General features: G+C 46.1%; 1 protein-coding gene across 3 annotated transcripts in view; it reads left to right on the forward strand.

The window, feature by feature from the left end:
* MDN1 (midasin AAA ATPase 1) overlaps nt 1-14,607 on the forward strand; it is a 164,887-nt gene that overhangs the window by 116,716 nt on the left and 33,564 nt on the right. For all 3 annotated transcript variants that reach the window (XM_066358873.1, XM_066358874.1, XM_066358875.1), the window contains 15 exons: nt 1,709-1,870; nt 2,095-2,362; nt 3,063-3,298; nt 3,445-3,540; nt 4,194-4,288; nt 4,605-4,726; nt 5,691-5,837; nt 6,675-6,784; nt 7,400-7,473; nt 7,955-8,153; nt 9,607-9,766; nt 11,479-11,625; nt 12,136-12,262; nt 13,561-13,666; nt 14,247-14,362. In XM_066358873.1, the coding sequence (XP_066214970.1) occupies nt 1,709-1,870; nt 2,095-2,362; nt 3,063-3,298; nt 3,445-3,540; nt 4,194-4,288; nt 4,605-4,726; nt 5,691-5,837; nt 6,675-6,784; nt 7,400-7,473; nt 7,955-8,153; nt 9,607-9,766; nt 11,479-11,625; nt 12,136-12,262; nt 13,561-13,666; nt 14,247-14,362 (2,165 nt within the window). The remainder of the gene's footprint in view (nt 1-1,708; nt 1,871-2,094; nt 2,363-3,062; nt 3,299-3,444; nt 3,541-4,193; nt 4,289-4,604; nt 4,727-5,690; nt 5,838-6,674; nt 6,785-7,399; nt 7,474-7,954; nt 8,154-9,606; nt 9,767-11,478; nt 11,626-12,135; nt 12,263-13,560; nt 13,667-14,246; nt 14,363-14,607) is intronic.

A 14,607-nucleotide genomic window follows, 5' to 3' on the forward strand; every position in this document is an offset into this window, starting at 1 on the left:
AGACTAAAAAAACTAGTGATATTAGCCTTTTATCTGTTATGCATTGCAAATAGTTTGTTGATTTTTGCCATATAATTCTATGAACTTGTATTAATATGAAGAAAATAGCTTCTGTTTTTTTTCACCTTACCAACAGACGTAACTTGTTCTCATTTTAGACAATTAAAAGAACATATATATTATATTAGGACCTGGCTGGTGGCTCAGTGAATAGAGCATCAGCTGGGCATATGGGCGTCCTGGGTTCGATTCCCGTCAGGTCACACACAGAAGTGCCCATCTGCCTCTCTTCCTCTTTTCTTTTCCTTCTCTCTTCCTTCCCTCCCTGCAGCCAGTGGCTTGATTGGTTCAAGCATCAAAGCACTGAGGATAGCTCAGTTAGTCCAAGTGCGTCAGCCTCAGGCAGTAAAAATAGCTCAGTATTCGAGCATTGGCCCAAGACAGGGTTGCCAGGTGGATCCTGGTTGGGGTGATTATAGGAGTCTGCCTCACTATCTCCCCTCCTCTCACCTAAAAGAAAAAGAAAAAAATAAAGAATATAAACAAAAATTAGAATTTACCAAACTCTTAACATACTGGTATATCCTATTTTTGGCTTGCTTATTTTATATATACCTATAAATGTATACGTTGACATTCTATATTTATTTTAAGTCATTTATCCTTTTGGTTTATATATATTTTTTTAAGTACTAAAACCCTTATAAAAATGAAAATCTTAACATGGTGACCCAGTGAGTAACTGATAAAATAGCTGCTCTGGTTGAGAACAGTTCTGTTCCCTCCGTGGTCCCTAAGTTGGTTCTTATTAAAGTCACTTGAGTTCTGTAAACCAATAATAAAGTCCATTCTGTTTTATTACTTGCTTTAAAAAAAAACCTAACAGCATTTGGTAATTACTCTCCCCGTAATTATGGTACTTTTTACTTGCTTTGTATTTAGCAGCTGCCTAGTTTTCTATTGTATGGTCATTTTCTATTGTACCTTATGATACAAGTTATTTAAATAATTTCCTATCATCGAAGATTTATGTCTGCACTCTATTTTGGGGGAGAAAAACCCAATACCACTACCATAAAAATAGTCTTATAACCAAGTCTTTGGGTACAAATTCTAGAAAGCAGGATTTCTGGGACAAAGATTAACTTATGATTAGGCTTTTAATACAAATTATCTTACTGCATGGTGGATTCACATTTCCTCAGTCCTCATCAGTTCTCTGTGGTTTCTTTAATTTACACTTTTTGCCAATTGAAGGATTTAAAATCTTAGGGATAGTAGGAGATTGAAGAAGTATCTGGTAAGGCATAGCCCAGTTTTGTCTGATTGGTGCCTCCCAGTCTCCCTGAACCCATAGGCCAGCTCCTTGGGGTGCCAGCCGGGTACAGCCTGAATCACACCCCACACTGCCCACCCTGAGCCTGAGTGCAGAGCACCATTAACTCCTGACGGGTTCCCATAGCTTTACTGTAATGCTATACAGCCAGGGGGGTTTAAGAAGCTTGAGTTGCTGCAGATTCCATTTGAAAAGAAAGCTCATTTGTTCTCTATTACATGGAGGTTAGTTTCTTAGGTGTTGGCATTTACTTGTTTTTGAATTGTGGCATTTTTGTTCTCACGAGAAATTAAGAGATGGTAAGTCTTGTGCTTTTTCATTGTAAGTGACTACAAAAGCAAATAAGCTTCCTTGTGATGTGTGGCTTTTCAGGAAATCATCAATGAATGGGATGAACAGGAACACATGGCCCAAGAGAAGGCTGAGCAGGAGAGCAGCCTGTACAGACGCAGGAGCAGGAACTCCAGGACAGCCCTGAGCGAGGAGGAGGAGGAGGAGCGGGAGTTCAGAAAGCAGTTTCCACAGCACGAGAAGGTCAGGGTTTGTTTTGCAGTGAATTCCCTTGATACCATACATGCGTGTGATGCACATGCACACACGTGTTCCTCCAACGGTGTTGTAATCTTACTACTGTATCTTAATGTACAAACTCGCTACCCTGTTTTCTTGGTTGTCCACTCTGTCTTTCCCCCTTCTTTTGCCTGACCAGAACTGGATTTGGATTTTTAGAAGTTCAGTTGCTCTAATGTTATTTACAGGACTTTGCAGATATTTTGGTAGAACCAGCCCTGGAGAAGGGAATTTCCGACGGGCAAGAAGCAGAGGCAGCTGCAGACCCCGCCCTCCTGGCCCCGAGCTCCATGCAGGCTGTGGTGCAGATCCATCAGCAGCTGTGCCTCTACTTTGCTCGGTCCCTCTGGTACCAACAGACTCCGCCACCGCACGAGGCAAAGCATTACCTCAGCCTGTTTCTGTCCTGCTACCAGACGGGGGCATCTCTTGTGACACACTTCTACCCCCTGATGGGTACGGCAGTTTACTTTTGTTACACTCAAAATAACTAGACATTGCTACTTCTGGAATTATGAAAACCATTACCTCCTTGTTTTTCTTAGAGATTTTTTTATTGATGGAATTTTCTTAGTTTAAAGAACTTAAGCTGATTCAAACTCTTAAAATTCTGCAATAAAGATGCCTTTTTATTTGGATACTTTGGGGTGAAGGGAGTAAGAAAATGAGGGTGTGGACCTAGTTTAAATAGTCTTGTTCTTCAGCATTGTTTCCAGTACTTTTCAGGGAAATCATGTGTTCCTGGGCACAACCTGGGAGCTCGGAAATTGATCTCAGAATGTGGTTTGATGGAGTTTTCTCCATGACCTCCTGAGTTGTTCCATGCAAGTAGGAAGAAGGCTTTAAATTTCAGTTCTGCCTACCAAGAACAGCTACACGGATTGGGAATTTGAATCCATCAGACCAGACTCTGTCCCTTTTTGATTGCAGCAAAGCCATATCTGAGTGACCTAGAAACTGCAGGGTTTTGTGACTGCTGCAGTATTAGGGTCCCAGTCCTCTAGGCTTCTTTTGCTTTGGGGCAGATAGCATTGAAATAATTGGCTTCGTTAGTTCTAATAGTTCATTATTTTTGAGCATATTTCTAACATCCTTTGAACTTACTGATAGGTAAAAGTATGAGTCCGCTGACTTGACTATGATGTTAACTTCACAGGAGTTGAGCTGAATGACCAACTCTTGGGGAGCCAGCTTTTGGCCTGCACCCTCTCTCATAACACTCTGTTTGGGGAGGCGACCTCAGACCTGGTAGTGAAGCCTGATGGGCCCTATGACTTCTACCATCATCCCAACGTCCCAGAAGCACAGCATTGTCAACCTGTGCTTCGGGATTTCACAGAGGCTGTCAATCGGCTGCTGCAAGATTGGCCAGAGCATCCGGCACTTGTGCAGGTAGGGCAGCTGATAAGGGGGTACTGAGGATGTGGCCTCTTGCCATCCCTGGGGGAACCCTCTAGGAAGGCCTTCCTTCACTGCCCTGTGTGGCTTTGGATGATTGGCATTAACATACAGACACCCTTTTTCTTTCCTCCCTGCAGCTTCTGGTTGTGATGGACAGAATTCGTACTTTCCCACTTTCCAGCCCCATCTCGAAGTTCCTGAATGGTCTGGAGATCCTTCTGGCAAAAGCACAGGTACGATGATTCCCCTCATTTTAGTTCATAGTCAGTTGAAAAAAGGTTATCTTGTGGCACCTTGATTGTTAGAGGAACAAAAACTTATGTCTGGGTTGGAGAAGGATAAACCTTTGTTTTTTCTGGCATTGGGTCAGATCATTGCAAGAGAAGCCATTACCTCAGTGGGGCATATGAGAAACCTACCCGCCTCACCTGTTCTCACCAATGGGATGCAGTCCATGGGTGCTGGGGGCCCAGCCCGGGCTTTGAGGTGGGCCTTCAGACTGGCTGAGTGTCTGCAGGCACTGTCCCCCTCAGTCCTCTCACAGCCTCTGCAGTGGCTGGTGCTTCTCTGATTATCAGATCCGGGCCCTGAGCTGTGGAGGGCCCCCGTGAGTAACGACAGGCATTCAGGCCCAGGTCACCAAATCCTGTACTCTTTGCCTATCTCTAAACTTGGCTCTGCTGGTGCTCTGTCAAGTGACCAGAAAGAACTGGAAGCTGAATGGATACATAGGATGTAAATTCATTAATGCTCTTGGTAAATCAGCATCCAAATTGTTTAAGGTCCAGTGGTCATCACACAAGTCTAGGATATTCTTGAGGGAAGAAGGGGTTAAGGGATTGAATAATGGCCATAGTAAGTTTTATCTTTGTTTCTTTATCTTCAGGACTGGGAGGAGAATGCATGTCGAGCTCTGTCTCTACGGAAACACCTGGATTTGGTCAGTGAGATGATCATTCGTTGGCGTAAGCTGGAACTGAAGTAAGTGATGCATTTGTCACTCCCCTCCTTCTCCTGACCTTATGTTGCAGGGACATGAGTCTTCTGATAGTTTCTTCTGTTTCTTCATTGTTTATCCAGTATAGCTAGAGAACAGTTAGAGAATGTGCTTTTCAGTCACTAATCACAGAGGTACAAGCTGGACATTCAGATGACCTTAGCAGAGACCAGATAACAGCACCATCCTGAGGCAACAAGCTGGGAAGCTTCCCATCTCCATGTAGCTTCTGTGATTTCAGACAGAGATTTCAGATGGATTTCCTTAACTGTTTCCTTGGCCTCCTCTGTCACGTTTTAGCTGCTGGTCTGTGAGTCTGGATAATACCATGAAGCGCCACACTGAGAAGTCCACTAAGCACTGGTTCTCCATCTATCAGATGCTCGAGAAGCACATGCAGGAACAAACAGAAGAGCAGGAAGGTAACGCCCGTCGGTAAATCCCTGCTGTGTAGCGGTTCCCGGCTGACCTGGGAGTGCTGCAGCGGGTGCCTCTCCCGCCACTGCTGTCCCAGAGGGGGCGTCATCTGACTCATATATTCCTGAGAGGTCAGCCAGGAAAGCCATGCAGTTCTCTTAATAACAGAAGTCAGAGAGGTTGAAGGGACTTGTCTCAAGTATAGAGAGAGAGGTAGTCATAAAATAAGGTTTCTTTACTCTCCCCATGAGATAAGTCAAAGTGAACATTACCTTCTTGGTAGGTAGCAGTTAACATGCTTCAGTTAAAAGTGTTCCATTTCATACTTACAATGAAGCACCTCATAATTCAGTTTCATAATTGGCTGAGTGTACTTAACACACACCCTGAGTGCAACTGTTGTGTTTTTTGTTTTTGTTTTTTTATTAAGTGAGAGGTGTGGAGGCAGACAGACAGGCTCCCACATATGCCCCGACTGGGATTCACCCGGCATGCCCCCTACCTCACGGTACTCTGCCCATCTGGGGTTCCTGCTCCATTGCTTGGCAACCGAGCTATTTTAACACCTGAGGTGAGGCCTTGGAGCCATCTCAGCGCATGGGGCCAGCTTGCTCTAATCGATCCATGGCTGCAGGAGGGAGAGAGAGAGAGAAAGAGAAGTGATGGGGGAGGGGGAGAGAAACGAGCCAAAACAGGTGCTTCTCCTGTATGCCCTGACTGGAAATCAAACACAGGACTTCCACACACTAGGCCGACACTCGATCCCTGAACCAACCAGCCAAGGCCATAACTGTTGTTTTTAAATCAGCTTAGAATTTAGCCGTGATCCTGGCTTCAAAGCTTTGCTTTATTGTGACCGCTTCTTGACTGCTGTCCCTCAGGGTATCCCTTAGTGGATTGTATGCATGCTATGAACAGGGAGTGAAGGTTGCAGACACATCTGTGTTTTCCTCTTTGAATCTATTGAAGATGATAAACAGATGACCCTGATGTTGTTGGTTGGCACGTTACAAGCATTTATTGAAGGATCCTCACTGGGAGAATTCCATGTGCGACTTCAGATGTTACTGGTTTTCCATTGTCATGTCTTGTTGATGCCACAAGTTGAAGGAAAAGGTAAAGAGATACATATATATTTTACTTTACATATTTTTTTCTTTACTTTTGTACTGTACTATTAAGATGGCTTAGACTGAATTCTCCACACGAGAGGTATCTTGTTGCACACCAGGTTTTAAACAAGACACTTTTAGTCGTCTTTTACTTGGATGGGGTTCACTTTAGATGTAGCGATAAACATTCAAAGTGAAATTCAGACTGGTTATCACTGATGCTCTGAATGCTGAACTCTGGCAGCAGGGGAACTGCCACGGGCAGGTCTCAGGTTCGATGGCGTGCTGAGGCAGCGTGTCTAGACACTGTGTATATCCTTCTAAGTTCTGCTAATCCAGGCCCATATTAGGTCCTTTGATCTGTGAGCACACACTGCTCACAGAACTCCAACTGTCAATTACTGCTCCTGACCACAGCAGCTTGGATAACACTGTCACTATGAAATGAGTATAGTTTGTGAATAAGCAGTCAAGGTGAGCCTCTAAATATGCCACCTTTTACAACAGGCTCAGTTTCTGCTGACTTTACAATAAGATTTGGAAACAGGATTTGAAATTGAGTTTAACAGAATGTCTGAGGATGCCACCTTCATCTTTAAGAACAAAAATGCAACCAAAAAGTTCACTACCGGCCGAAATGATAATGTAGGGTAGTGATGGCAGCTGTACCTCTGAGAAGTGCTAAGTTCAGACAGCTTCCCTGATGCGCCTGGGAAATGTGCCGTAATCTCATGGCTAAGGCGTGGGGAGGAAGGAGCATCTTTGAAATGTGAAGCCCACAGCTGGAGCCAGTAGCACCTGTAGCAAGTGTGGTGTTTTTTTTCCTTTTCGTTTCTTTCAGATTCACTTTGCAGTGTTCTGTGGAATTTGTACCAGTATTACAAGCAATTCTTTGACCATGTCCAGGCCAAAATTGTGGAACTTCGTTCCCCCCTAGAAAAAGAACTTAAAGTAAGATGAACAGCTGTCATGATCACTCTTGGGAGAACAAAATGAGCAAATTCTTTTCATTTAGTTCTGTTCCTTTATCTGTTTAACAATGAGGCAGGGGCTCTGGGGAGCGGAGGCGAGCGTCTCAGCTGCCGAGCAGGGTGGCAGGGGTCACGCTCCGTGGCCCTGGCTCCATTGGCGACTTGGCTCAGCATGTGAGGAGTTCATGCAGTGGCCCCTTCAGAGGCTCCTCAGGAGGCTTGCCCCAGTGTCTGCTGGTGCCTGCTCCCTGGTCCTGTCCAGGCTGCTCTTCCCCTCAGAGGAACAGCCATCGTGGGCTGCAGAGGTGTCGCGGGGAGGCCGACCCTCCCGTTGATACTTTCAGTGGTGGTGGAACCAGCCCTGGTATGAAGCAAAATATACATATCAGGTGACCAGTTGATTGTAGCAGCAATCTTTTTTCATTCCTTTGAGACAAACATCGGTTCCTTTGTTAGACTTGTTTTACTTGTTCACAGACACACAGTCTTGTGTTTGGGATGGAGTGGGCTCTGGTCTTTGACAAACAGATGATCTACAAAGAAACAGTGACACCAGGATTATAAAGCCATTCCTTGAATTTCATGTATCTTACAGGAATTTGTTAAGATATCCAAGTGGAATGATGTCAGCTTCTGGTCCATAAAACAATCTGTGGAAAAGACACACAGGTAATTCATCTTTTAAAACTGGGGGTGACCAAAGCTCCAAAGTTTTGAATGGTAGGCAGCAAGACTGCATTGTGACAGTGGCCTCCTGACATGGATCTGCCTTGAGCTCATTGTCAAACCAGGATTGTTTTGGTGTGGCTTTTTAACACCGTCCCCTGCCACCCAGCCAGTCTGTGTGCAGGCTGGATTGGGGTGCCTGGAGGCGGAGCAGACTGGCTGTGGGAGGGATGGGGCCTCGGCCACCCGCCAGCTCTTTCACCTGGCGTGCAGGGAGCCCACCCTTCTCGGCTAGTTTTCCTCCTGGAAAAGGGCGATGACAATTCCTGTCATACTTGTCTTTTAAGAATGTAAGGTGATAATAAGTATCTAAGGAACTCATTTTATATAAAGGGTATAAATTGTGTGTGTGCACATTATGATGTTATTTTTACTTTTCCTCACTTTCATTTTTTTTCCCACTTCTGTTATTACCTGGGGCCAGGACCCTTTTTAAATTCATGAAGAAATTTGAAGCTGTTCTGAGTGAACCCTGCCGATCATCCCTGGTGGAGAGTGACAAGGAGGAACAGCCCGACTTTTTGCCGCAGCCGACAGAAGCAGCCACGAGCGAGGTGTCCCCCATACAGAATTTGAACAAGGCTCTGAGGGAGACCCTGTTAGCTTGGCCCGCAGCTGCACAGGTATTAGCTTGTGGGGTAGTGTTTGCTTATTCTTGGGTCAGTCAGATGGGGTCTATGCTTTCTGTATAAGGAGTGATCTCAGAACTAGTCAAGGAAATGCCTTTAAAATCTTGCTTTTTGGACATATATAGATAGCATTTGGATGTCTGCCTGACCTTACTGCAGAATAAGACAAAAAGCCTGGATCCTGGTGCTGAAATTTTAATGTTAGCCTAATGATAGTGGTCGGCAAACCACGGCTTGCGAGCCACATGCGGCTCTTTGGCCCCTTGAGTGTGACTCAAAGGCCAGCTTAGGAGTACCTTAATTAAGTTAATAACAATGTACCTACCTATATAGTTTAAGTTTAAACATTTTGGCTCTCAAAAGAAATTTCAACTGTACTGTTGATATTTGGCTCTGTTGACTAATGAGTTTGCTGACCACTGGCCTATGGGAAGTAAGTGTTGTGCTTACCTGTGAATATTTTATTTACCTGTGATGAGAAATTTGAAGCATCAGTGTAGGAATATGCCATAGAAACTGCCTTTGGGCAGTAACATTGAAGCTTCACAGGGAGTGAATGTGCAGTGTTATGCTAGTTTAGAGTGGTTGCTGATGACCATGGTATAAATACTCTCATCACGGCCAGTTTCAAGCACCAATAGTTAAGAGCTGGTGTGCAAAATTCTTGGAAATTTAATAGTCCTGGGGATTTTGAGTGACTAGGTCTATTACAGGATGCGTGTTCCAGCTTTGTATTCTTGGGTATAGGGAGACCAGGGATTTCAGGGGGCACGCCTCAGGAGAGCAATCCCTTTGGCCTTCTTACTGTACTTCCCACCCTGGTTTCATAGTTAGCAGTGGAGTTCCTCAAGCTAGTTTTAATATTTTAGTACAGAAAGCATTGTAGGAATTGGGCATATAGCGATGATACGGCTGTGCAGATACGATGGCTGCCAAGTTGACTTTTTTTTGTCAGCTCACTATTTCTGTCATGCTAATCACAACCCTTGACTTGCTATTGATGACAGCACAAGCATTTCAGAGATTCTTTGGGGGAAAAAATATGGATAAAAGCTTAACTGGAGGTGAGGGGTGGGGAGCGACGGCAGTAGTAGGGTCCCGGGCAGATCCGCTCGGCCCCCTGTGCAGCACGGCACGTACCACGCTCGTTCTACTGCGCAGAGACCAGGACTGGGCTCTCCTGTGGCTGCCTCAGAGGCGTGGCCAGAGGTGGGGCGGGGCCTCTACCGTCGTGATCTCATGGAATAACAATACAGTTTTCTAAATAGCCACAGCATATGCCTGGTTTGATTTGGGTGCTGCTGCATTTTTTCCTGGGAGACTTGAGAGCTGGCGAGAAGAGAATTTAGGCGTATGTGGAAGGGCGCAGCACTTAACCTTCAGTCCCGGCAGGTCAGGGCTGTTCCTGTTGTCCTCGGCAGGAGGACTCACCATGTTCTCTCCATAGGCCGCAGTTCTGGAACCGTGTCAGGGCGCCCCTCTCCCCCTGGAGGGCGAGCTCCTCTCCCGCTTGCCGAAGCTCGTGAAGCGGATGAGGAAGATGTGCCTGAGGCTCATGCGGGAAAGCCGCCTCCCTCACCTCGTGGACAGCCTCGATCAGTTCACCGGTGGGTGCCAGCAGCCAGGGGGTGCTCTCCCGGTTTCCCCAGTGGCCCAGGAGGGCTGGGAATTTGTCATCTATGTCCTTCTGTGACGTCTTGGAGAGTATTGAGCAATTAATTGAATAAACAAGTGGGCTAAAAAACAGCAGACCCCAGACATAGGAACCCCCTGAAATTACACAAACTTTCATCATAATTTTTTTCGCGTCCTCCTCTCATGTAAACTCGTGCTATGTTCTGCATTTCCTACAGCAGCCTTGTCTGTATCAGTCCCTGCTGGTCAGGGGCGTGGGTAAAGGGGCACAGAAACATATCCTCGAGTCTCAAAGCTGTCCCCTCCTCTCAAAATGTTGTCTCTGGAGTTAAAGGGAAAAGAGTGAGCCTCAGTCCTCTTGCTTTCCTCACTGCAGAGGTGTAGCCGTTTCATCTCCCTGACCGCTTTTGCTCCGGGGAGAGGAGAGCCCAGATCTGCTCTGTAGTATCACAGCAATGGTGGGGGGGGGGGGCACCCAAAGCTTAATAGATAGTGTGGACTCCTGGAAGCCTGCACCCCTTCCCGCAGTGTGTATGGTGTCAGTGAGGCTGGCCCAGTCTCAGGGAGCTCTTTATTTTGATAACTCCTACAATAATAGCCTAATAGCCATTGCTCAAGGTGACCTTCTGCCTGAGCCTGGGGAAAGGAATACAGGTCCCAGGTGCATGTTCTGGAAGGGGCACCCGCTCTGCGTGGTGCTGGGCATTGTCGCCCCCGATTCCCCTGCGATGCCATAGGATGCATCTTGCTCTCATCTGGAAGACTAGACTGCTTGTACTAGTCTGCTAGGGCTGCCCTAAACAGTACCCTCTTTGGGCGGCTTAAACAACAAATTAATTTTCTTACAGGTCTGGAAGCTAAAATTCTGAGAACATTGTTTGGCTTCTTCTTGTTTTATTTCCTTAGCTTATAGATGGCTATTTGCTCACTGTGTTTTACACCATTTTCCTTTGTGCAGATCTGTGTCCTAATTTATTCTAAGGACACTACACAGATTAGTTAGGGCCCACCCATATGACCTCATTTACCTTAATTACCTCTCTAAAGGCCCTTTCTCCAAAGATAGTCACATTGTGAGGTACTGGATGGAGGTTAGGACTCGGAAATGAATCTAGGGCGATCTGGTCAGCCCATAACATTGACTGTGGCAGGTATCTTTCTAGGTGTTTCTGGGTATTCAGGAAGGCAGCATGGTGCTAGGGAAAGAACTCGAGCTTTGGAGTGGGTTAGGCCAGGGTTCAGGTCCTGTTGACAGGTCCGCTCTTTAGCTGAAGAGCCTTTAGTGACAGACCCCTTCGAGCAGCTGCAGGTAAGTGCTTCTGAAGTGTGCAGATTGAAAGAATTTCTGCCAAGTACCAGGTGCAGGGGGAGTTCAGTGTGTTATCTGCATGGGAAATTTACTGCAGATGGCTTAAGTCCCTAGTGTAAAGCACTGCACATAGTTGGTGCTTCCTAAGTGCTTTTTGCCTGATTGTTTATAAAACCCTTAAAAAGAATTAACTACTTTCATTTGAGTTGTTCATTGTCAAAGGACATGAAATCTTGTGTGTTTTTCTTTTTCTTATTTAGGATATAAAAATAAATGATACCTGGACCTCATTTCCTAAAATGTCCTTCGTCTTGGGTAATTTTAACACATGAATCAACCTTAGGGATTTCCATATTTTCCCTGTTTTCCCTTCAGGTGACGTCGTTTCCTGTGTGAGTGAGCTGCAGAGCTTGAAGGTGGAGCCCTCAGCAGAGAAGGAGAAGCAGCGGTCCGAAGCCAAGCACATTCTCATGCAGAAGCAGCGAGCGTTGGCAGACCTGTTTAAGCACCTTGCAAGAACCGGTTAGGTTCTCACTTGAAACCCAGCTTTTGGGAGAAAAACAATATGGGTGATTTGGAGGATCTTTCTAGAAACAGTTTAGACAGTGGGAAATAGAAGGTGGCAGGTGAGGTTTTCTAGTGCCATTCTAAGGGTTCTAGTCACACACATGAGGTCCTGTGATTCCCAGATATTTTACCAGTTTTGTAATGAGGTTTCTCAGAAGTCATGTTTATTATTTTTGTCACCATATGTTGAGCAGCACCCACCCCTCCAAGCCTGGCTTAGAGAGTGGAGCTTCTCAAACTTTGGTGCCGTCCGAATCGCTCAGAGGGCCTGTTAAAGTGTGGGAGTGGGTTCTGTGGTAGGTGTGAGGAAGGGCCTGAGCATCTGCTTTCTGACCCCTGCTCGGTGTGGCTGTTCTGAGGACTTGACTTTGAGTAGCGGTGGCCGTGGGAGGCAGGGCAGGGTGTGGCATAGCCTTTCTCTCCAAGCTTCTTCTTTACTTAAACACATGCTGTTTATTCTCTTAGGTTTGTCATATCGCAAAGGTCTTGCCTGGGCTCGTTCAAAAAACCCTCAAGAGATGCTTCATCTTCGCCCGTTGGATCTCCGTAGTGCACTGTCTATAGTCAGCAGCTCTCAGGAGGCTGATTCTAGGTTTGTGTGTTAATTATAAATGGAGCGGTAATGTAAGCCTCCAGCAATACCTCTCTCCTAGCGTTGCTCTAAGGGTAACATTTAGAAAAGTGCTTGGCTCAGGATCTAGCTTGTGAGCATTCCACAAGATTTATTTTCTTCTCTTTTTTTATTATTATTTGAGACAGATAGGGACAGACAGACAAAAAGGGAGAGGTGAGAAGCATCAGTTCTTCGTTGTAGCACCTTAGTTGTTCATTGACTGCTTTCTCATATGTCCCTTGACGGGGCGGAGGAGGGGGCTCCAGCAGACTGAGTGACCCCTTGCTCAAGCCAGCAACCTTGGGCTCAAGCTGGTGAGCCTTGCTCAAACCAGATGAGCCTGTGCTCAAGCCAGCAACCTTTGGACTTCAAGCCAGCGACCATGGGGTCATGTCTGTGATCCCGCACTCAAGCCAGTGACCTCGGGGTTTCAAACCTGGGTTCTCCGCATCCCAGTCTGATGCTCTAACCACTGCGCCACTGCCTGGTCAGGCTTTTCTGTCCTTTTCCTCTCTTTCCTCCTCATATTTGCCATCCCCTTCCCCCCCTTTTTTTTGTCCTTTGAGTTTCCTGAGGTCTTCTTACTCCATTTGAATGTACAGGTGAAAATCTGGGAGAGAATAGTCCAGTGTTAGCTCTTTCACATGTATAATCTCTTATAAGTTGAAATATGTTCTTGAATTTGAAATCGTATAAGGTTTGAGACAGCTGCCTCTGTTACTGCAGCTTCTCGATTCTTTAAATTCAAATCCAACACAGCATTGTAAAAAGGACAGATTTTACATCAACATTCTGGATTTTCAGTTTCAGGAAATTTGGCCAGGAGAGCTTGCTTTCCCATGTGGCCAAAAGTTGACCACAGTGCCCTTCTTTTGACAGGACACATGCTGTCCAGGTCACTGCAGTCCAGAACAGTCCCCATTCTCCCATGTCGAGGTCAGCTGTCACTGCCATGTGTGGTTTTGTGCTTGGCTATCCTTAGTCATTTATCTGCTTGGCCCTTGTACACGTCAGAATTTATGACCCCTCGCTGCCACTGCCAAGATAGAAAGTTTTCGTTAAGGAAACCATGTGGTCACCATAATTCATTTCCCTGTTCTGCTGTCAGAGCTAAGTATACAGTACATCCTCTGCATAAGGACTGATGTGTGCCTCACAGAAATAAATCTCTTCAAGCTCCTAGCTTTTGGTTGTGGCCAGCTATACCACTCTCTGAATCTGTAGGCTCTTGGGTGGAAGATAGTGGTTTTAATTAAGTAAATCATGTTTTATTTCAGGCTGCTTGCAGAAATCGCGTCTTCGTGGGACGGGTGCCAGAAGTACTTTTATCGCTCTCTTGCACGGCACTCCAGACTTGGCGCTGCCCTCACATCTCCTGCCAAGGTGAGAGAGACAGAGAGAGAGAGAGAGAGAGAACCTCGGGGTTACAGGGGCTGGGGGCAGGGGGCTTCAGCTCTGTCCCTCCCCGCACAGCATTCTTGGTCCTCACCAAGTAATAACAGCCCAATACTGGGAGTGACTGAGCGTTTTACAGACCGTCATTAAACGTACAATTCAAATCAATTTAATTTTGTGCTTAATCAGAGAGCATTTTATAATAAATTCTGTTACATTTGCTAGTAAGGTCAAATGCATAAGACTAATTAGGAAAGGTAAACTTCAAATTGAGAATGCCATCTTCAGATTTTTTTCCCTTTTTGAATTGAGAAAGACTACTAACACCCCATTTTGGTGTTAAAACTAGCTTCTTTTCATGGAATATCAGTGATCTGTGGGAGTGTAATATGAGAAGCAGTGCTCAAAAGATCAACATGGCACCCGCCTCCAGAGTGCAGTACATGCAGAGCTTAGCCAGCACTCTCCCCTGGGGGACAGTATTGGACGATGTAGCTTTCTGGTGGCGTCTGTGTGGGGGGTGTTTGCCAGCAACACCTTCGGCACACTTTCCTTCTCCCCCTGCCAGGAGATGGGCGTAGGCACCATCGAGCGGTGTAAGGGGTTCTCAGCACACTTGATGAAGATCCTTATCCGGCAGCGGCGCTCCCTGACCACGCTGACTGAGCAGTGGATCCTCCTCAGGTACCAGCGGACTAGTTGGGTTGGTGATCTGAATGAAGAAGAATTAGCTGGGTCACCCCAGAGCTGCTGCATGTGCTGTTCTTGGTTATGAAATAAAATCGGAGGCCCGAAAAGACAGGTGGGGTTTCTCATGACTTTTGGTGATATGCCTTTGCCCCCTGGGTCTGGCCACACCTCTTAGGAGAAAGGGGCCTGGGAGGTGAGTTCAAGACAGAGTGAGTGGTCCTGGCCGGTTGGCTCAGTGG

The sequence above is a fragment of the Saccopteryx leptura genome, chromosome 1 (genome assembly GCF_036850995.1).
Source record: "Saccopteryx leptura isolate mSacLep1 chromosome 1, mSacLep1_pri_phased_curated, whole genome shotgun sequence".
NCBI classification, from domain to species: Eukaryota; Metazoa; Chordata; class Mammalia; order Chiroptera; family Emballonuridae; genus Saccopteryx; species Saccopteryx leptura.